We start from the raw sequence: 23,862 nt of genomic DNA, 5'->3' as shown, positions 1-23,862 counted from the left end.
CCATTGTTTCCCACTTATGCTCTGTGAGAAGCATGGCTACCAAACATGTCCAGTGGAGGGAAAAAAAGAGATCTTGCAATGGATTATGTGACGTGTTGTCTGGTTCTCATCAAATGCTGTACTAACGAGCTGCTGGAAACAGTCTTCGATTCCGTGCGAGCTCTCGCCTCTGACGTGAAGTCTCTCTGCATGATTAAATATCGATATTGATTGTAGTTTTTTTTAATGACCACAACATAAGCAGACAAGCTGCGTGTCTGCATAAATAAAGGGAACAGATGCAGTCAGTTCCGGGGTGTACTGCAGTGAAAAATGCGACACATTGCATTTCTACTGAGGGATGCAACCCCGCTGTGCCTGAAACTCCCTGCACCATCTACATCTTCCCGTGTAATGTGTCGATGCATTTATCAAGCCGCTGTGAAGAAGCGCATATGTGCATGTAATATTCGCGGAGTATGTGATGCACTGGGAGATTAACACGTCACAATTTACAATTCAGGCCCAGCTTGTCTCCTTGGTGTCCTTCATTTCGACGCCAATAAACCGTGTTCTTGACCTTTATTTATTGTCACTTTGGAACGAATATTCAATGAGACATTATGAATGAATGAGGAGCAAGGACACTCAAAGGGGCGACTGTTCAACATGGCTCTCAGTAAAAATTTATAACCACTGTTGCTGTTTTTACAGACATCAAACTGTTCCCATCATGCATGTTTTCTGCAGGCCTATTAAATTCTCTTTTGAATATACCCATCCATCCACTTTCTAGACCCACTTCTCCAGTTAATCCAGGATGGGGTGCCAGACTATCGCAGGGCACACACACCTTTCACACCTATGTGCACTTTGGGGACTCGAATTCACTGTTGCAAGTTTTTAGACTGTGGGGGGGGGGGGGGGGGGGGGGCTATAACGACACAGCAAGAACATGCAAAGTCCACACAGGTACAGCAGAGCCGGGATGGAGACTCCAGCCCAGGTCCCAGAGGTGTGTTCATCATCATCACCATCATCATCATCACCATAATCATCATCTATTATTATTATTGTATATATTTTCTTTATTCTCAGGCCCATAGAGAATTTTACATTACTTTGAAGTTCATTACAATTTCACTTCATGCAAGACATGAGAGCAGCACCAATAACAGATCCACTACATGATATCTAAGTTATTTCATCGCTACTTTTTGGAAGAAAATGGACAGTCTATCACAATTATCGCTAATTGCCCTGACAACTGAAGCGCTTCCGAATTTTGGAAAAAAATCTCCATTTCACACGGAATGACGGTTATGACTGTAATTACAGTCATCAGATAGGAAGGAGTGCTTATGAAAATGTATATGTGACGAGATTAACTGGGTCACTGTCACAGCACCTGTGGCCTTCAGCCTTACCTGTCCCCAAATTGTGTCATTTAACATCTAGCCATGCATTCTTTTCAGAACATAACACAGCTCAGTCACTTTGGAGAGAAACGCTTACTCAATCACTGAAATGCATTAAAATAGCTCTTTACATTACCAACACAATCATATTATAATTTTTTGAATTGTTCTTTCCCTCTCCCTGTTACACACACACATTTTTTTTATCTTGTAACATCTCTATCACTTTTCTTGTATCTTTGTGGTCTGTCAGTTAATTTCGTTGTCCAGGCAACTGAACAATGACAATAAAAGTCTTGAACTTGAACATGCAAACTCTGCCTCAATGCACCGTTCCTCTGTACGTTGTTTCCCAGCTACAGTGTCCCCAGATGTCCCTTCTTTACAGACTGAATGCAGAACCAGACAGAAGCAGGGTTCCTACTGGAGAGACGTCTTTAAGCCCCGCCCAGTGTCTGCCACACGTTTACAAAGGTATAATCTGACTTCCTTCAGCTCTCCTACCTAATGATGATCAAACACAGAATATACATTATTATTGCAAAATAACTCAATAAAGCATTTACTTGAAGAATGTTTTCTTTGCTACATTGGACATTTTGCTGTAGCCTGAGTGGGTTTTCGTTCTGGCTGTACCAATTATTTGAGTTGACAACAGCTCCATCTGTGCAGAAAATGGCATCTCAACTTTGATTTCGAAGCCAAGCATGTCAAATTACCGAGCCTCAGAGACCGAGGGACTCTACCCATCTCCCTGCCGGACTGCAACATGCACGGTACGGTGCCCTGTGTGGCAAACCACAAAAACACTGGCTTTGGTGCCAAGGGGGGGGGGGGCACATAAGAACAGTGGGGGTTAAAAACGGGGTGAACCGAACAAACAGGGGTACGGCAGAAGTATGACAAACACAGGTGTGGCAAACCGAATGACCTGTGAAAAGCGCAGCGTTTAATGCGTCGGAAAAAACACAGAGTGCTAAAACCGAAAGAAAAAAAAAAAACACGGCATGGAATAGAGTGAAAAACGTGTACGGGTTTAAGTGTGAAAAACATAGCATAGAGGACCGAACAACCAGCGTGAAAAAACACAGGGTGTGGTAAACTGGAGAGATAAACTGGACACACAGAAGGCGTGGCTAAAAAAAAACAGCGTGGAAATCAATGTGACAGGCTGTAGGCAGTACGCCAGTGCTGGGCTGTGTTTGAAAAACTGAGAGGTTAAACTCCAGGCCCTCATTACATGAGCTGGCCTTCTCTCTGAAGTTACAGTAGTGTTGACAGCCTCCTGTCAGACTACAGTAATGAAGGCGCACAAAGCGAGAAGCTCACCTGCTCTTCAGGTGCTGGATGCTGCCCAGGCACTTAAAGCGGCCGTTGACCATGATGGCCATGCGTGTGCACAGAGCCTCGCACTCCTCCATGCTGCAATACACAAGGCGCTGGTTACATGCTGTTACCCCACATAAAGGGCTTACAAAAGTGGGTTACGTGCTGTTACCTGCACCATACCATGGCTGTGGTCATAATGTCTACACCGATATTTCTCAAACTGGTCCTCGTGGACCCCTAGACTGCCCAAAATTTTGCTACCTTCCAGCTAGGAGCTGGGGGGGGAGCAAAAACGCGGACCATCTGGAGTTCCTTGAGGACCGGATTGAGAAACACTGATCTAAAACACACAGTCGTCATTATTATGACTGAATATCTGATGCATGACGAGCTCAGTAGAGTTACATATGTTCTTCATTAGCTAAAATGTCAAATTGTGGGGTCAAAGTTATTGTTAAAAGTTCTTTATTATCCGCCCGATAATAATGGAATCTGGAGCCTCAAAGTAACACTGCTCCCTGCAGGTCACTGTGAAGCACTGTGAATGGACATAGGACCTCACCTGTGAGAGGTGAGGATGACAGACCGGCCCTCCTTGATCACACTGAGGATACAATTCCACAGGAAGCGGCGGGCCTTGGGGTCCATCCCCGTAGTGGGTTCATCCTGCAAAGGCCCATTGTTAACTCTCGACACAAAGGACAGGTCGCCATTGTCGACTCTCTATTTCGAGACCTCTCTCTACTCTTAGCTCCACGGTGACTTGCTGCGATCCTCGGTGAGACACTCTTTGGAGAGCTTTAAGGTATTGAATTGAGGCTGTGGCTGCACTATATGACACTTACCAGGTAGACCACTGGGGGGCACCCTATCAGCGCCATGGCGGTGGACAGCTTGCGCTTGTTTCCTCCGCTGTAGGTCCCGGCAGACTTATCTGAGTACTTCACCAAGCCTAGCTTCTGAATGCCCCATCTGGCCACCTGAAGGAGAGATGGATTCATTCTGTCATGTCACCCTGTGGCCTGACACTGGCTGTCCCCTGGAACTCATTCAGGGTGTGCAAAAGAGGGCACAGACCTTTAAACGTAATGTTGCTAGTTACAGTCCTAAGGGGAGTGTCATCTGCAGGACCACAGAGCAAGAGACTGTACATGAATTTCTTCAGAAAAGCTCTAAGCTACATATCTATTTGGAGCAAGGTGATGGCTAAAAATGAAGCAACAATCACAAACTGAGTTTTTATACATGCTTTAACCACTTGCATGTCTGAGACGTAGCAACCCTCCTCCCCACCCCACCCCCCAGTGAGCATTTCATCTTGAGAGAAAGAAGAATCATCACAGAGTCATCATGGAAGAGTTCAACTTCACATCAATTTATACAAAGTGATGGTGGATTTCCACAAGGAACATGAGGCCGAACTGGATTACATCTCATTATATGGAGGCTTATACAACCTTATGATGGTGCTGAAGAGTCAGACCTCTTCGCTAAGGAGGATGCGACTAAGTTTCAATATACAGGAAATGAAACTACTTTTAATGCTTCCTTTTCCATTTCCAGAAGTACTCCGGAATGCTTCTCTTCACACATCCCATTATGCTCTCCTTTGAAAAATAAACACGCAGGTATACAGTTGACAGTGAAGCTTGGGGTCTGCGCACAGGGTCAGGCCATTTATTTGGCCTCCCGGGCGCATTTTTTGGGGGATTGTGTGCCTTGCTCCAGGGCCAAAAGAAAATGTCATTATTCACATTTACAGTGGCCTGCAGGGAGCGATGTCATTTTGAACCTGCAAGCTTCTGATGACAGGCATCGAGTCACATACTGCCCCCATGATAATCAGCATGTTATGGATAATGAGGACACCATCCACTAAACATCTAACAAAATTCCTGTGAGGTTTACTTGTACTGTAACTTCATAAATAACTATATACTGTACCCATAAGTGTGTATTGTGACACAAATACAGAATAAGTGCAAATGAATGCACATATGCATAATTGAGGTGCCTGCTCACCATTTTAACTTCCTTCTCTGGAACTCCACGAATGCGCGCATAAAACTCCAGGTGCTCCTGGCCAGTCAGAAGATCATCTATGGCGTCAAACTGTGGGCAGTAACCCATGTTCTGATGGACGTCTGCCATCTGTGTACGGATACTGTCAAAGAGCACATATTATGGAAATTAGGCCTTTTTTACATCTGCGTACAGCACACACAAGACCCCTGTGGAACAGAGAGCAGCGGAATCAAACGCATCTATGTACTGTATATGGCTGTAGTACACACGACTGTATAGGGACCTGGCACAGACTGTCCTTATGTCAATACACATAGGTTGTATGCCTTGGGAAGGCACCTTAGCTTATAGCGGTAAGTGGGAATGCAGCCACATCCCGCCAGGCCTTTTGGAAAGGTGGCGGGCCCCTAACAGCTCTTCTGAACACAGGAATTTGAGAATTGTGCTTTCATTTTCACCTAAATTATTTTTGACAGAGCATTCTTGAATGCCACCCAAGATGCGGCGCACATTGAACGCGTTACCATGACAACGTCTCGACCTGAAAAAAAAAAAAAGTTCTCGCAGAGCGAATTCTACAGCCGCCAGAGCCTCTGGCTGAACCAGAGACACGGCAACTGTCACATGGAGAGGGGATAAAAAAAAGTCAGTCACCATACAGGAAGAGAGAAAGTCAACAGCAAGCTGTACAGCAATTGCATTTCTGCTATGGGATTCGAATTTGGCTTCACCAGAGTGATAAAAGTCTCCTGATCACATTAAAAGGGGAAAGAAAACAAGTTGGTTGGAAAATTAAGGGGATCTACTGGATAAGAGAATTCTAAACATTACGCAAAAATAAGTCTGGTTCAAAGACTGCCGTTCGCCCCCCCATCCATCCCCCCGTCTCTCCTCCCATCCATCCAATTACTACATCCTCTAGCCTTATGCAGAGTCGCGGGGTCCAGAGCCTATCCTGGTAGCCACTAGCCCGAGGGTGCAAAAAATTATCTTCTGATTTAGTTCTTTTTAAGGCAAACCGGCCACGGGGAGAAGCAGCTTTAGCGCTACCCCTCCAGGCAGCATACGTTTTCATGCAGAAATCAGAGCAACTATACTGCCTCAGTACCTGGATCTCTCTGATGTCAATTTTGGCACAATCTGACCCGGTTTTACAATAACTGACGTTGAAGGCCTATCTCTCACTGGACTTCATTAACTGCAATTACAGCATAAAAGGGAATTTGGCCTACATCACGATGAAGACTGGACTGGAAGGAAAATATGTCATCCACTGATTTTGTTATGGTAGCGTTATTGTCAAGAGTAGGATATCAATATAAGGCAAAACAAATTTTTCTCAATTTTGAGCGATCTTGACTGGACACAAATCAGACAGACGCACAGAGCTAACGCGCCCTGCGAAAATGAATGCTGACTGTTCATCGTTCCACTGCCCAAACTCAGGCGATCGCGGCGAGTGTTGACTTCATACTACATCAGTTAACATTAGCAGCGATGTGAGGGCCTTGAGATTTTCAGTTGGGTCCTTTGTTGATCAGAATCAGAGAATAGCTTCATGAAAAATTAACTATGGCAACAGCAGTATGCTTCGAAACACACTGGACCTTAGGGTGAAGCTGGTCTAGGAGAACTGGAAAGAATTAGTGAGGGCAAATAATAATGTTGCCATGGAAACACCTGCCCAAGAATATTATGAAAGAAAGCAAGGCCTTTCAGTTAGGTGAAGATGAGTTGAATACGCATGGGAGTAAGCAGTAGAACCCAAAACATCTTCTGCTGGTTCTGTATTAGTGTGAGGAGAACAAAGAGAACAAGAGTCCACATTTAGGGACAGGCCCCACACTCTGATTGGTTAATATATCTACCTGTAACCGTTCAAGAAGGCATCTCCGCTGGAGACTGCGATGTCCCCCGTCAGCATCTTGAATATGGTGGTTTTTCCGGCTCCATTTATACCCAACAATCCAAAGCACTGTAGATAAAGGGGAAAAACCGAACTTTTTACAATGCAGCTGATTATGCAGATATACAGGCAGAGAGACACAGATTAACAGGGGTGCCTGTAGCATTGTGGCTCAGTGCATATGAGATTCACAACCGCGTCACCAGGTCTGCAGAGGAGACTGCGGTGGAGGCTCTGATCAGCAACAATGATGGAACTGCATACAGACAAGAGTCAGAGTGAGCAGCAGTGTGATTGGGGATAACGACCCGAATGTAGAGAAGACCAAGGAGACCATAACAGACTTCATGAAGTCTCCACTAAACATCAATGGCTCCACTATGGAAGTGGCAATATGTGTAACCCCAAGATCCTTGGAGTAGACATATCAGATGACCTGAGATCATCTCCCAGCGCCTACACTTCCACTGCTATTTGAGAAGAGCAACCCCAACCACCACCCCCCACCCCTGCCCAGTTCACACAGCTTTCTACAGAGGAACCACAGAGAGCTTCCTAAACAGGTGCGTTACTGTCTGGTACAGGAACTGAAAAGTCTCAGACCGCAAGTCCCGCCAAAGAATGGTGAAGGCAGCAGATAAAACCACAGGAACCTATTTACCGACCCTTATGGACATTTATATTAACAGCTGCACAACAGAGCCCACTCTATCACATGTGATCGCTCGCACTCGTCATACAGCCTGCTCATCTTCTTCCATCTGGAAAAAGGCCCTAGAGAATTCTGTTCACCACCACCGGCCTCTATAATCGCTTTCCCCCACAGGCTACCAGACTTATCAGATGTGTTCGAAATCATGTACTTGCACAGCACCTACTGAATTTCATTACAAGCCTACTACTCGACTGATAATGTAGTATATGCTGTATGTATGCATGACAACAGTATGTATGCACTCAGACATATTGCGGTCACCATCTTGCATACTGTATATCCATACCAAGATGTTTACCGATGATGCAGCTTGACATATTTGAGTCAACTTATATAGCTGGATACCGTTTTCTGCTTAAATTTACACAGAGAGAGCACTTCCTCTGCCATCTTGAAACAAATTTTTGAGCAAGCGGCATTCTGTGCCTCTGGTTGAAGCTCCAGTGGTCTTATGGGATAGTTAACGTCTATCATTTGCACAAAATTTCATAATTGTAGTATGTAATCCAGGTATTGTTTGCCGACTGCCTTCTCTACACTGAGGATTCGGACATACTGCTCACTTAGCACATTATATTTCACCTACTACAATCTAACAAATATGTGATGTCAGACGCATCTACCTACCATATAAATGCTGGTAAAACGCATATTTTTGCCATTTGCACAGCCTACTGCCTAAACCACTGTTCATTGTTGTTGTCATTGATGTATATTGTTGTGTAACGTTTTATTTTGTTTTTATTCTAATTTGCCCCCTGCCCAGTATTTATTGCTGAAATGTATCTCCTATAATCCCAATATTACTTCATGTGTGAAATGGCAATAAAGTGGCTTGACCTGAGAATCCTTTGAGTCTGGCATATTAAACGCCCCAGTAAAAGTGAATTTGCGCAAAAGGGTGAAAATGGGAAAATCTGCTGATTTTGAAGCTGTAGTTTTTAATACTAGCACCAGCAATTTTAACCAGCCTAGGAACTAATGTTCATGTCTCATTATCAGTTTTAGCTCTGATTCCTTCATTTCAAGGAGAAGGTTTCACACAGAACACTATATTTTGGCTTTTTTATGTTAACTTCTTCCGGCTGTGTTGGTCCATCTCAGCACCAGGCATCACACAGGCTGGACTGAGGCAGGAGGACCAGTGACGGTCTGCAACCGCTGAGACTGATTGATGCATCAGGTTTATAATAAGGTCAGGTGACACCGAGAAGAGGTTAACGCTCCATCGCTGTACACGACGTATTACATGGCAAGCATGCAAAAATCTCATAGGATTCCTGGAACATAAACAGGTTAGAGATTTTCCATTAAAAAACATCTTTTGGATTAAATAAAAAAAAAAATACCCCACCAGTTCCAAGGGGATTTGAGTGTACGTGAAAGTGAATGACCCTTTGTTGCTTCTCCGGAACTTAAAAAGCAGCTCGGCATTCAGCACGCCTGGGAAGATGCTCGTGTCAGCTACCACAAAGTGCTCTTTATTCAGGCTCCACATCTTTCAGAGCAAACTGCCACACACCACGTGCCCTTCTCAATTCTGTATTAAGAGCGTTGTACCAGTCTAGCTGACATTTAAAGGTGTATCGCAGTGTTTCCTAATCTGGACCTTGGGGGACACCCAGAGAGTCCACATTTTCGGTCCCTCCCAGGGAGCAAAAATATTTACTGTCTGGGAGGGAGCAAAAATGTGGACTGTCTGGGGGTCTTCAAGGACTGGATTGTGAAACGCTGATGCATTGCAATGAATCATCATTGAAAATGACATAAAAACAAAAGTTACGCACAATGAACTACAATGGTGTAAGAAATCAAGAGTCTTATATATGATTATATATCTGTTATGCTTTGTTTAGCAAGCTTTTATGGAGGATGGCTGCAGAAAATGCTCTGTGCCGCATGGTAATGGGTTACTGAGGAATGCAAAAGTGCTAAACTGCTTGGAGTTAATTGACATGCCAATGCATGCCACGTTCATATACCCTTATCCCCAATGAACATTCAGGTGAAATGCCATGGCAACATATAGATAATTGGCTTGAGACTGATGACATAATTTAAATGACATTGGGTGAATTTATTCAATTCCAAATGCCATATTTAAGATGTATTTGACTCACTATCTCCTAAAAAATGGCGAAAAGAGAATAATGGTAACATAACAGAAATATCAAAATATATATCAAAAAGTTGTGATTATGCACCCAAGCTACATATCCATCCTGTTCCATATGATGTTATAGTTGGAATTATGGTATAAAGAATATTACAGAACTCATGTTAAACCTATGGAGGCAGAAGAGTGAGGCCTTGTGCTTTCATGCGGAATTAAATATCGTGCGATGGCACACACACACACACACACACACACACACACACACACACACACACACACACACACACACACGACCACTGAATATTTAATTCGTTTCCATTCATCGATCTATTCTTGTTTGTTTACGTAGAGAGATTTAGATCACAGCAGCGCTCACTGGATGGCAATAAGCATCCCACTAAATAATGCATGACAGGCGCTGAAGAACCACGACTCTCCTGCACATTATTCCACTGACATTTATATGAATATGGCATAAACAGGAAAATGAAGATGCAAAGATAGGCCCCATATTCATGTCAACAATGGGGGGGTCATGTATAAGACACAATTGATAAAAATGCTAAAAATATTTCCTTCCTGCTGTTACATCCCACTTGATTTTTCCTCATTCTGTTTTGTTATTATTATTATTATTTTTCAAATATATGCCAGTCATAAAATTTAGTCCTGCACCATCCGTCCATCCAGCCTTATGACCAGTTACTCTGCACACGTCTTATGAGTAGATTTTCCTCTGTAGAGGAGTTCTGGGTGCGTCACTGGGCAAAATTCTGGAAATGGCATTACGCTTTAAAAATTACTACATGAATATTAGCTATAATGTTTATAAACAATCAAAGAAAGTTACGAATATCGTACATTGGATGATTAAATAAATAACTGGAGCAACAGTTGAATAAAGTTCTGCAAACTAAAAACTGGAAGTGTTTCCACGACTACTGTAGATGATCCTGTATTGCTGAGTTAACAGCAGATATCCTTGTATCCACGTGCTCTGACATCCTGCCTATGCCTTGTTGGGGAGGCGCGGGCTCACCTCAGCAGCAGGTACCCCCATGCATATCCCATCCACCGCTGGCCTCTTCTTTCCCCGGTAGATCTGCAGGGGACAGAGGTCAGGAGCTTGAAAGCATGAAGCTGACTGCATGAAATACATCATTTCAGCTGCCATGTTTCTACTTGGGGGCTACAGGATGAACAAATGCAGCCAGGGAGAAAGAGCCTACCCTCTGCCACGGATTGTTTCAGTTGTAATGGTGGCCTTCATCGTTCATCATTGGCCAGGCGACCACAGTTAGACCAGATTAAATCTATTCACCTATCAGAGCTGCCCACACAGACAGACAATTCAGGTCCGGAAAGTATAAATCCAGACCAAGATTGTGTTTCACCCCAACCAGAGGTGAACTATCCACCTCTTGTTGCCCAGTCCTATTAATTTTTACCGTGGTAGTTCCCCATAAATCAGGGCTATTCAAATCACGGTCCTCAAGATTCCAGCTCTGCTGATTTTCCAGCCATCCTTTACCTGTGAGGCAGCTGTGAAGCGTTTGTGCCCAGTCAGAATCAGTAATTATTAAACTAACTAACTGGGAGAACTGAAAACAAGGCCTGGATTTGGATTTGAGGTCCTGCTTTAAATAAAGGCTCTACCTCTCTGGCCATTCAAAGAAACCGCCAAATGTGACTGATAATAAATGGAAGACAAAGAATAAAAAAGGTCCCAAAGCTGGTATAAGAAATGATTAGGAAAAAAAAATTATACAAGTTAATGCTCCTCAAAGGTATGTCTCTAAATATTCATTTTTGAAGTTCCCATACTTTGTCAGATATAGACTGAATATTGACTCAATGATGAATAAATGATGAAATAGTGTAAAGGTTAATGTGCAGGTTATCTATCTGCATGTCCAATATATATGATCTGGAATTCTGTAATAGATCTAGATTTCTAGGTCTGAAAGATGTAATTCTTCATTCATTTTTGTCAGTTTGAAGGTGTGATGTGGAGTCCTGCAGAAACTACACACGGTCCAGCAGAAATCCAACACCATTTTCCTAAAAAAAATTAAAAAATCCTCAATATTAACAGTTTGATGAGTCTTTTCATTGCAACAAAACATATTCTCAAGAAATCACCATTCTGCTCAGGGTGTGAAAGCTCCGGAAAAAAAAACGGCGCAGCTTGTGTACTGGGCTGACTTTGCATATCCATGGGGTGTGGTGAGGGACGTCCAGTCGGAACTGGACACCGCCGCCTTCCAGCTGCCGACTTGCTCTCCCTAGGCCTCCGGATGTGTGATCAGGTGCCACTAACAACCTGCAGAGCTGCCTTGCTATGCTGTCAGAAAACTGAGCAGCAATTTGTACCTTTATTTGTCACTTGGGTAAAGGTACCTCTTAAGACTATAAGTAACGGCTTTGTACCATTGGAGTACACCAATGTTGTTTGTACCTTGGGGATGCTCCTCAGAGTCCATTTCTGCACCTTAAATTAGACTAGATGATTCATAGCCGCTTTCAAAGACAAATTGCTTGTTTCCCTATTCTGTGAGGGTACAGTACATAGTCACTGTATATAAGGTTCACATGATTAAAGGATTACTTCCTTTAACCATTAAAAATTCACATTTTGGGAGGAAGGCTACTTGTATGCCAGGTTTGAACATTTTGTCACTGCAGCTGCAAGTTACATCTGGTAATTAAATAATCATAGCTGAGAGGACATGATGGAGGAGAGACATATTTAGGGAAGACATTTTACTGTACATATACGATGATCGTACCATAGTCAGCAAGCGCATCCTGGCATTGTACATTTACCACACGTAGAAATACTGAATGTCTTGTCACACCAGTTTAGGGGTGGGTGCAGGCTATGTGCCGTTGGTTAGGACAGAGTAGTTCTCCTTTGGGGATTAAATGGATAGGTAGGTTATATAGACCCTTTTGCTTATTTCATTTCTTTGACGCCGCCTATAACCTCCCGCCGCTCAGGTATTGTTTTTGCCCTTGTCATTTGTCACTTTCCTTTCCACACGCATTAATAAACGTAACAAACGTTTCTATTTTTATCTCACGTTTTGGGGTCTGTGGCGTTTTCGGTCGTAACCCAAAATAATAACGATGTTGATCCTGGACCTAGACCTGAGATTGTAACAGTTTGTTTCAGAAACGTCGGTCCTTATTACAGTGCAGGGAAATTATTAGGCAGGCCTGCTAGCATAGCAAGCTGCATGTAGCTATTTGGTAATAAACGCATTTTCGTGTTCCTACATTAAAATTTAACGGCGCTATGAATATTTTAATGATAAGCTATGTTAGATATATCTGTGTTATTGAAAATTCATATTATCGGGGGCGGGGGAGCAAATCAAAAACACACACAGCTGTGCTTGTGTATTTTTGTTAGAAAGCATGCGTTTAAAATCTTGTAAATATCAATAGTTCATTAAATCTATAATGAAGGGTTAATGCATGATATGGCAGAGATATTTCGGTTTTAGAACTTGTGTAAGTTAGAGATTTGAGAGTAGTAATGTCAAACATACTAAACTCCAATCAGGCGACCACAGCACAATCAGAGCTAAATAAGATTTTAACAACTCTGAGCTATTAGTTAAGTTCTCCCCAAACGAGCCTGATGGGCCGATTGGCCTCCTCTCGTCTGAAAATTTCTTATGTGCTTAAATATGCCACTTTATATTATTGCCGGCGTATAATGCAATAAGGACAGCTTTTTCCAAGTCTGCTCTAATGTTAGTAATCACACTTTCGGAGTTTATACATACATTTTTTTCACTTTATTTAGCCGACACTTTTGACCGAAGCGGCATACAAGTGAGACTGATAGCACAGGACACTCATCCATGCTGTCAGGAAGTCGACTGGGCTTAAGTGCAGCTAGGCTGAGCTTCCAGTGAACGGCCAGGTACTAGTGTAAGCAGTACTGGAGCAGGAGCTACACAACAACCTCTAACAAAGCAAGAGCCCAATAATGACTATTTAAGAACCGGAATTGCAACATTCATTAAAATTTAACTGCAGCGTGTGGCTCTGTGGGCTAAGCCTGTGTGCCTGTAATCAGAAGGTCGCAGGTTCAAACCCAGCCTCAGCCTGTGGGTCCTTGAGCAAGGCCCTTAACCCCCAGCTCCCTGGGCGCCGCTACGGGTGGCAGCCCTTCGCAGACAACTTCCTCTATGAAAAAAGAGCAAGTTGTGGGAGGCGTAAAGACGATTTCCCTACGGGGATCAATAAAGTATCGATTATTATTATTAAGTACACAGTAAATAAAACAGAGGAGTCATCAGACCTGCAGGGGATTCCTGGAACAGGTGACCTACAGTAGTGTATTTGCTAACATCTTTCAAGAAAAGATCTTGATCAGAAGCTCGCTTTCCTCTGTCCTCTAGAGACAGATTTTGCGAGACACGTTTCCCGATTCCCTGTGCCTCTGCTGTCGGATGCTTTCCGAAAAGGCGCCAAGGATGGGGCTGCCCCAGTCCCCCTTTCTAACTGCTGAGCTCGGTCATAACGCTGGATCACAGCTGTGCCCTGGAGATAGCGTGCTTATATTTACATGATAAAACGACTGCGGGAACGACCGTAAACAGGAGCCCGTCGCACACGGGAGGCACGTCCGTGCAGCCGCTCTGTCTGTGTTCATTTCTTGTGTCCGTTGGGGGTGTACAAGCATGGAGGGTCTCACAATGAGCGAAGAAGGAACTACAGAGACTCGGCACTCTGCGTTCCCATCTTCCTGCTGTTTAATGTGTGATCGCTTTCATCCGCAGTCTTGGGCGAACTCGTCCTCGAAGCCGAGACCGAGCCTGAATTTCAAACCGGCGGTCCAATTCAGGACGGGCCTTTCCGGCAAACCACAGACGCAGTTTGCATCGCAATGCATCAAAAACAAAACGATGCCATTGAAACGGCCTCCGCAAACATCAGCCGCAAACAAATGGGCTGTGCCGTCGAGCAGAATCTTCGCCAGCAAAACCTGGGACACGCAGTTCCAGAAATAGCTGTTAAATCAGGAAACGGATCAGCAGAGCTCAGAGGCAAAAAGCAGAGGGAAAAAAAAAAATCCATGATCTTAAAGCAGGATTAACTGCTTTCCCATTTTCCAAGTTGAAGTTAGACAATTATTCTCTATCAAATCAATTATCTTGATTTAAAATTATTCATGCAATTTCTGACATACTTCAGATGTTTAGAAATATCCATATCCTTTGGAAGACGTATAAATGAGGTTACTTTATAGCAGCGAGCAACCAATTTTTTCCCTCCCCAAAATTACTTTCTTTTCATTACAAAAAAAAGATTACCATCACATATCTGCCTTGTTTTAGGATGACAGCCTCAAATTAAAACAGATATTGGGTTCCTGTGGCTGCATGTCAATTCCCTGGAATGGAAGGTTACATTAGAACTGAGGGGAGCGCTTTACTTCTGGGCCAAACTTTATTTATAAAAACGCATTTCTGCATTGTCAGCATCAAGTCTTTTTTTGTCTATCGTTTTCTCACATTTTTCCCACTTCCACACACTATTTTATTATTTAGTTATGTTTTTAGGCCAAATATTTTTGGTAAAGCTTAGGAACTGTGTAATGAACGGCACACACATAAATAAACTAGACCGAATTTACATGCAGATGTGAAATGAAAGAAGTAAAGAAGAAAAGCAAAGAATGTCAGGTATGTCTGCACTGGTCTGCGATTAATGAAGGATTCACCATCCCCACGGCTATGCGGTCGCTGTTTATTACTCAGCTGTCGCTCTCTTCGAGTGTAGAAGCAAGTAAAGCATTTGCAGACACAAACAAAGCCTGGAGTGACTGGCGACGGAGGTGTCCCTCCAGCGTGATCAGAAAATCCATGACAGGGAGGACACTTTGAGCTTGGACAGCATTTGTAAACTGCCATTTCAATTATGTCACTAACGTGAAAGAGCTGGATGAGTCTTTCAATCAAGGAAACGAAACAGTCAAAGCGCAAGATATTAGTTTAAATACTAGAACTCGTGGCCATAAGTGAAAATTAGCAGGAGGACATTTTAAAATGAATTTGAGGAAGCACTTCTTTACACAACGCGTAGTTGGAGTATGGAATAGTCTTCCTGCTAGTGTAGCGCAAGCTAAAACCCTGGGTTCCTTTAAATCAGAGATAGATAAGATTTTAACAACTGTGAGATATTAGTTAAGTTCTCCGCAAACGAATTGGATGGGCTGAATGGCCTCCTCTCTTTGGAATTGTTTATTGAAACTTTCAGTTTTAAAGCAGTTTGTAAAAACTGAAGTAACTCTTAGTGTAGCTTCTGACAAGGATTCGGTGGTCACCCTACGTCACTCTGCAAGACCATCACTACAACTTCTGTGATAAGATGGCCATTCTCAGTTGTGGGTCCTTCTTCCAAGCTCGGAAGATTCCTAGGTTGGTGGGAGAGCCAAATATTTCTTAGCGGTTTATGTTCCATGTAGCGGATGAGCTGGGGGGTATTATGAAGGTCAAATGGAACTTGCACAACTGGAATTGACACTGTGAGGATTCAGGTATTAGATGTTAAGTAAGCTGTGGTTCGCAATATGGTTTATGGTCCCTAATAAAAAAAGACCTTCATAAGATTGGCGCAGCTAACAGGCTCAGATTAATTGTACAGGAGTTGAAAGAGATTTGTGACTATTTTACATCAGATTTGGATTGGGCGACAGAGTGTCTGTGGGCTATTGCATTTACATTACATTAATTCAATTACCAGACCATTATATCCATCCCAAGTGGTTTACATTTTTTAGGGAGGGGAGGGTCAGCTAGCCCTAAGAGCAATTGAGGGTCGGGGCCTTACCCAAGAGCCCAGCCCCGGGATTCGAACTGGCGACCTGCTGGCTAAAGATACAGCATCCGGAGCTGCTAGCCAGACGCTTCCACCTCATTGGCGGTGGAGCCCTGGTGGGGGCTCCATGGATAGGGGTGAGCCAATCAGGAAAGGGACACCACTAAGAACTAGTGTTATCCGGTGATATTGGGGTAAACACCATGAAGGACAAAGGATGATCACAACACAATCAAGCCATCTGTTATTCAAAACAGGTACTATTCTTCAGGAGTACAACTTGATTGCATCTATTGAAGAGAGCAGGAAATTCTTTTCGGTTATTCCTATTATTATATTTGCATTTGGGGCTTTTTGATTCCCTCTGGGAAAAATTATCGTAAATCGCCGCAGAGTTCTTTGTGACAGGTTGTGTATAAAATGCCCCACATTAAATAAAAACGGAAAGATTTATTGAACACCGTTATCAGCTCCGCAGAATAACTATATTCACTCAAAACAAAAAGTAAGAGATCTGTTGAACCCTGTTATTCATTTGGTACTCCACACAGCACAGCAGGAAGCTGACGTTTGTTATCTAACCAAAAAGTACTTTGAGAACCTATCCTGCCAACTATTTTCATGATAGTGCTGTGTGATAGAATCGTAACAGCAGTAGAATGTCCCATGTTAGAGGATAGCTATTACCTTTGTTAGATCACACACTCTCAGTAGGTCAGTCTGGGCTCTGCCCTGGTGCACACGGAGCCGCTCTGCAGCCACGTCCATGTCCTCTTGCTCTGTCCTCTGCTGCCCCACCTCCACCAGCCTGACAGACAGAAGAACGGACCAATCATGAGAAGGTATAAAAAAAAGCACAACGAAACCCAATGTTCAGAGTCTGAGGAATACAGTTCCGTCTGATGGTTGAAATGGCAGCTTTTGTCTCAGAGCTCAGATAAGCATTGGACAATCTTTGCAAACAAAATGATAATTGGACAGCCTGCTTTGTACCTCAGCCTTCTGTTTCAGGCATTCCTGTTCTCTATATGCTACAGTCTATTCTACGATTCGCTTTACATTCCTCTTTGTTCTAAGGAGGAGATAATTTTTCTAAAAAAGCTTATCTGCTTCTTTTCCTGCATGTTCTCTGTATCTGGATGTAAAGCTTCTGGGATGTAATCCCAAAAACCACGAGCTAATGCGATTATGCTTGCATGAGCAAAATTATTTACCGAATAGTTAATTAATAACCATTAAGGTATTGTCAGTAGTCTGATGCAGTAATCTAGTTCAGTAATTTAGTTGGGTGCTTGATCTTGAAATGACATGGAGCTCCTTGCCTGGGTTTGAAGAAGAACTTGTACTGGATGAGGAGTGTCAGAGTGAACATCAGGAGGCCCTGGATGGCCATAGCACACAGGTTCTTGCCCACCATGGCCCAGCTGAGAGGATTCTGGAAGCGATCCTCTCCTGGAGTTGGACAGAGAACAGGTTATCTGTCTATTCAGCGTCAAACCTCTGATGACCTTCCTGCTACCACCTTCTAGAATACTCACAGTGAAGTAATAATCATAACATTCACTGAATAAAGGACAATCAATATTTAAATCAAACTTTCAAAGGCACTTTGTGACGCTTTAATGAATTTCCATTCCTTAATGTTACACTTCAAATGTAATTTGTCTCAGCAGCAAAATACAAAAAAAAACACACAATATGTATTCTGTGGCTCATTACTTATTTATGTTTTTTCGTTGTCTATGGCATTGGTGTCAGACTTTTTCCTGACGGCGATGCTGGTAGATCACCCAAAAAAAGCAAGCCTCATGAAAGGCACTGTAACTGGTGAAAATAAAAGATTTTTTTTTTCCTATGCTTAGATAAGCTGAAGCCACTTTCAGTCTCATTCTGTGCTAAATAGGCCCTTTCTAGACAAGCCTTTTACGTGGTGATTGCTTTCCTCTTGTGCTCCATACTGCAAATGATTCCTCAAATGGCAATTCTTCGCTATGCTTCCACAATGGAAACACATTTGCTCCCCTGTCATGTTCTCTTCTGTACATCACCCTTCTAGTGAATGCCAGTTATGTCAAGTATCTGGCAATAGCAGGTTACAAAGTCCTCAATAACAAAAGTCTAACCTATAATTCCACAATAAGCATGGCTCCCACTGCAGAATATAATATTTTCACCATCTTTTTTATCTCTTGAATGTTACCTGCAGTAATTTTGGCCTCTGCACTCTCATTGACTCGGAGCTAAAGAACCAAGAATTTGCAGGACACTCACCAAAACTGATAAACAGCGTCGCCATTGCCTGGTTCTTGGCCATATCGATGAGCCCCCTTCCAAGGCAGAAGTGTGGGAAGATCAAAAGAACCTGTTTCACGATGTCATTGATACGGGAAATGTTCTGTTGAGGAGAAATGGGGAGGTATCTTACATTCACACGTTTGTCATAACATGATGGAGCACCCGGGAGGGCATGCGAGGTTCTAGGATTTGCCTTGGGGAGGCTCTGGGGAGCTGGAAGAAGATAGATGATGGAAAAAAAGCTCAGTGAAGCTGACAGAAGCTGGGGGAAGACGAGGAAAGCATATGGGAGAAAAAGACGGAAGTAGACAAAGCAGGAGGAACAGAGGACATAGAACGTCCTACGCTTTGCAAAACTGGGGAATGCTGAGTTACGACTGGTATAGCTGACGCACTCAGAGGGAAGCTGCGGTGATCAGGAGCACAGAGAGGAAAGCTGAGGAGATCTGAAGCATAGAGAGGAAAGCTGAGGAGATCTGAAGCATAGAGAGGAAAGCTGAGGAGATCTGAAGCATAGAGAGGAAAGCTGAGGAGATCTGAAGCATAGAGAGGAAAGCTGAGGAGATCTGGTTCACACGAAGGGAAGCTGAGGTGATCTGTAGCTCATGGAAGGAAGCTGAGGTGATCTGGATCACACAGAGGGGAGCTGAGGTGATCTGAAGCATAGAAAGGGAATCTGAGGTGATCTGGAGTACACAGAGGGAAGCCGAAGACCTGAGTTAAATTATGAAATAAAGCTTCTGCAATTATGAGAAGAGTCATGGTGGCAGAAATGCTACTGGAGGTAGAGTGAGATTAAACAGGCTCTGCTTGCACAGTTTCATTACTAGGAATCTCACTCAAGGATAACGCTCCTTCCTCTGCCTGCGGACTCATGGCAGCCACACTCAGGCAAACACCATTTCACACTCTACATGTGCTTGATAACAAAGCTAGCATGGATGCTATCAGGCCCCATATCCTGAATACGGCACAGTGCTCCTGTCCATAGCTATGAACCGACAACTGATGGCATGACCCACAAAAATCCACTGGATTAAATAAAACAGAAATGAAAAGTCACATGTGACCATCTCATCTACGAGATAAAACATAATATTAGCACTGGAGTTATGGAAAAAAAAAAGACAAATTCTGGGTCTTTGGTTTATAAACATCTGGTTACCATTAAATCCAATAATGTCATGGGTGAACATATAACCTTCAAGGTAATCTGTTAAACAGCAATAGAGTCCAGTCTGCTCATGATGAATAGGGTGCATTTGGATTAAGATAATTAAAAACAGTTGGGAATTCTCGGTCGCGTCGCTACACCTTAGTCGCATTGCTCGTAGGATGCAGTGAGCCACACAGCCGTGGTGTGAAGAAAGAGAAGAAGAAGGATTCACTCTGAAGGAAGGAACGAGACCCTATCCTCCATTACTCATCAGTCCCAAAAACTGAGTATCCTGTAATGGCTGGGCTGATAGAATGGGAAAGCAGATTAAAGTGTGTTAATTCACTGGTAATAATGTGGGATTCATTCCCTCTGTGATGTTTCTAATAAACATCAATCACCACACAATTGCTACAAAGAAAGAGGGCTACATTTAAACAGCAGAGCTGAATCTGCGGAGTGGTTCCATGTTGCAGGATCACAGCTGAATTTGCCACATCTGTTTCGCTGCCATTTTTTTTTTGTTTTATTTACAGCGGAAACAAAGCAAAAAGGCGCGTCGGAGTGGCAAAAAGCGGCTGGTTAGAAGATGAATGGATGAGAAAGGGACAAAAGACAAAAATCAAGGCTGACTTTACTGTTGAAGAGGTGACACTGAACACCAGCCTCCAAATGAGATATTATAAAAAATATAATAGTAAAAGGCTTTTATTTGCTTTTTCCCTATTTTTTCTATAACTTCTACAATAATAATAATAATAATAATAATAATAATAATAATAATAATAAATTCATATACATTCTTCAAAGGATGGTTTTCTTCTGCGAACATCCATGTTGACCTTGGCGCTTGGCAGGAAAACAGAAGTAACGTTCTTGTCTAGCACCGGTTTCCATAGTGACACCTGACTCAAATAACATGACATCACAGCACATTATGGGGGGATGTAAACCTTATTTCTATACCTAGACACATAAACCATGTTAATACGACAAAGGACAGTCGGTAGCATATTATCCTGCTGTTGTGTACATATGTACTAACTACTCCGCCTGAAATTCTCAGTTAAAAACAGCCAGCTGTTTAAATGGATGGAAACTTTCACTTAAGCGACAAAATATAAACTAAAATCAGTACGTGGAAAGACAAATGTACCTCATTCTCTAACACAAGTAAGATATTTTTCGAGGTTACCCATGAGGAAGATGATCAAACGTACCCATATCATCACCTTTAAAAATCTATTTAAGACTAAAAATAAAAATGTCATTATAATAAGCATAATTATTAGTCTGTTTCCTGGACCGGAACAAAATCGGTGAAGAGGAGGGAACAGCCTATCACTGTTGTAAGTACGCGCATGGGCTTGTAACATAAAAGTTCCAGAAATACTCCACACTCCATAAAATGCATGATTAAATAAATTTCATAAAAATTGGTTATTTACTAACAAAAAAAAGAACAAATATGTCACTAGTAATTCTGTCTATGTGGTATTTGACAAGAGTATAATTTATAATGAAGAACTCATTGGTTGGATGTACAGTACATGACATTCTCTTGTTTTTCTTTCTCTCTGTCTCTCTCTCTCTCTCTTTTTCCACCCAACCATTATTATGATATTCAAACTGCAGATCTATGACACCTGTGCCTGTCATTGCCCATCCGCTGCCCGTCATTGCCCGTCATTGCCCGTCCGCTGTCCGTCATTGCCCGTCATTGCCCGTCCGCTGCCCGTCATTGCCCGTCATTGCCCGTCCGCTGCCCGTCATTGCCCGTCATTGCCCGTCCGCTGTCCGTCATTGCCCGTCATTGCTCGTCCGCTGCCCGTCATTGCCTGTCATTGCCCGTCCGCTGTCCGTCATTGCCTGTCATTGCCCGTCCGCTGCCCGTCATTGCCCGTCATTGCTCGTCCGCTGTCCGTCATTGCCCGTCATTGCTCGTCCGCTGCCCGTCATTGCCCGTCATTGCCCGTCCGCTGCCCGTCATTGCCCGTCATTGCCCGTCCGCTGCCCGTCATTGCCCGTCATTGCCCGTCCGCTGCCCGTCATTGCCCGTCATTGCCCGTCCGCTGCCCGTCATTGCCTGTCATTGCCCGTCCGCTGCCCGTCATTGCTCGTCCGCTGCCCATCATTGCCCGTCATTGCCCATCCGCTGCCCGTCATTGCCCGTCATTGCCCGTCCGCTGCCCATCATTGCCCGTCCGCTGCCCGTCATTGCCCGTCCGCTGCCCGTCATTGCCCGTCCGCTGCCCGTCATTGCTCGTCCGCTTCCCATCATTGCCCGTCATTGCCCATCCGCTGCCCGTCATTACCCGTCATTGCCCGTCCGCTGCCCGTCATTGCCCGTCCGCTGCCCGTCATTGCCCGTCCGCTGCCCGTCATTGCCCGTCCGCTGCTTGTCATTGCCCGTCCGCTGCCCGTCATTGCCCGTCCGCTGCCCATCATTGCTCGTCCGCTGCCCGTCTGACGCAATATAACGTATGAGACCAGCTCCATTTGATACAGGCAGAGGGAAGCAGAGAAGTGGAGAAACGTACCCCCCCCCAAGTAAAATGGGGGGGTGTAAGGGCAGCTTGGTGGCTCCTCCCGTTCGCGTTTTGTGTTTCCTTTCCCTGCCTGGACCAGCCGGTCAGCATCTTGCGGACCGTGATTTATTGAAGCAGACTGGCTGTAACAACCTTAGCCCCCGGTCTGGGAATTCATGTTGTGCCAGAAGAAATGACTGACATGAGACTACAGTCCGCTGTGAGGACACCTGCCTCTGACATTTTCAGCCCTGATAATTCAGTTCAGCTGTGAGGCAGGCAAACAACCCCAAAGCTTAACACGGGGAAATCTGTCAGCATTAAATCTGCAGAGTAGCTCTCTGGGAGCAGTGACTTCGTCTGGTGAGCACGGTGCAGCTGACGTTAGCGGAATAATGGAAAGCAGCGCTGGGGTCCTATTGCTGGTCGGGGTGACACCGGTGCTACCGTCTGGAGGGGGATCGGTGACCTGACAAAGCCGGCCGGTCTGCTTTCTCATCCAGCCTGACAGAATCACGACGGGATTCTCCGCACGGTAAACAATGCCCTTGACAACCAATATGTAGTGGAGCTCTCTCATGAAAAGGCAGCAGTCAAGTACAAGTGTCCTGCCCATACATGGATGATGGTTTCACTGGGTAGTAAGTTCACTAGCTGATAAACTATGGAAGTCTCGATGAGAAGACCTATTTACCGCAATGGGGAACAGTCAAAGGGTTTTGACCGTCACGCATTAAAAAGTTAGCTTCAAAAAGTCAATGAAAACTGCACTTCCCACACAATTAGCTAACACAGCTTAACCTAATTTTTGGGCGCAGATACCAGGACTGCAACTATAACATAAAGTTCGGAGGGTCTCTTCTTTAGTAGATTGTGCCAAACAAACAGTGGAAGTATATTACAAGGTGGTTCACACCTGTAGTTTTAGAAGCTGGCTACTTGCCTGATCATTAGCAAACATATTTCGTGGTGTTAGGAGGTGGAGATTCAAACCCATAATTTTACTACATGGCCACATACCTATTATGTAGATTTTTGTTCGAAACATGACACGGGGATGATAAATTTTAATAGAGGAAGGTGAAGCGGGGGGGGGGGGGGGGGGGTCTGTTTTGGGTGTGAAGGGGAAGCGGGATACTGAATTTGGAAGGAAGTAGAAAAATCCGAGACAGGATGTTCCTGATTCCCAGAGGGGAGGGAGATGCTAACAAGTTAACAGAAGAGGGTTGGTGCAGTTTCACCTTTAAAAACACATGGTGACACACCTTGGTACAAGGTGTAATGGAACCAACAAGTTCTAAAAACAGAAACAAACTTCAGGTATATAAACAGCTCCTGAGAGCCAGAGGAAGAACAGTATGGGACGGAAAAAATAAATTTTAAATCGTGTACCGCACCTGTCACAAAAAATTATAGCAAAGTAAAGGATCAGTAAATATAGTATATGAACAATTATTTAATATATGGTATTAAAGGCTTTAGAAAATCGGAATCTGTAGTTAAGCAGGAATATGCTCTAATTTTTTTCAAAGGAAATTGAATCATTTGGTTTTTTGCT

The 23,862-nt window shown here is 43.7% G+C and overlaps 1 protein-coding gene across 2 annotated transcripts in view; it reads right to left on the bottom strand.

Moving 5' to 3' along the window:
• LOC125705061 (phospholipid-transporting ATPase ABCA1-like) overlaps window positions 1-23,862 on the bottom strand; it is a 164,932-nt gene that overhangs the window by 23,967 nt on the left and 117,103 nt on the right. For both annotated transcript variants that reach the window (XM_048971386.1, XM_048971387.1), the window contains exons 40-48: window positions 18,597-18,720; window positions 17,648-17,777; window positions 17,013-17,133; window positions 10,528-10,590; window positions 6,620-6,726; window positions 4,749-4,890; window positions 3,572-3,706; window positions 3,289-3,392; window positions 2,727-2,819 (exon numbers count right to left, since the gene is read on the bottom strand). In XM_048971386.1, the coding sequence (XP_048827343.1) occupies window positions 2,727-2,819; window positions 3,289-3,392; window positions 3,572-3,706; window positions 4,749-4,890; window positions 6,620-6,726; window positions 10,528-10,590; window positions 17,013-17,133; window positions 17,648-17,777; window positions 18,597-18,720 (1,019 nt within the window). The remainder of the gene's footprint in view (window positions 1-2,726; window positions 2,820-3,288; window positions 3,393-3,571; window positions 3,707-4,748; window positions 4,891-6,619; window positions 6,727-10,527; window positions 10,591-17,012; window positions 17,134-17,647; window positions 17,778-18,596; window positions 18,721-23,862) is intronic.

The sequence above is a fragment of the Brienomyrus brachyistius genome, chromosome 12, assembly GCF_023856365.1.
Source record: "Brienomyrus brachyistius isolate T26 chromosome 12, BBRACH_0.4, whole genome shotgun sequence".
NCBI lineage: Eukaryota > Metazoa > Chordata > Actinopteri > Osteoglossiformes > Mormyridae > Brienomyrus > Brienomyrus brachyistius.
Note: the sequence above shows the minus strand (reverse complement) of the source record. Positions and strands in the feature narration are given on the sequence as shown.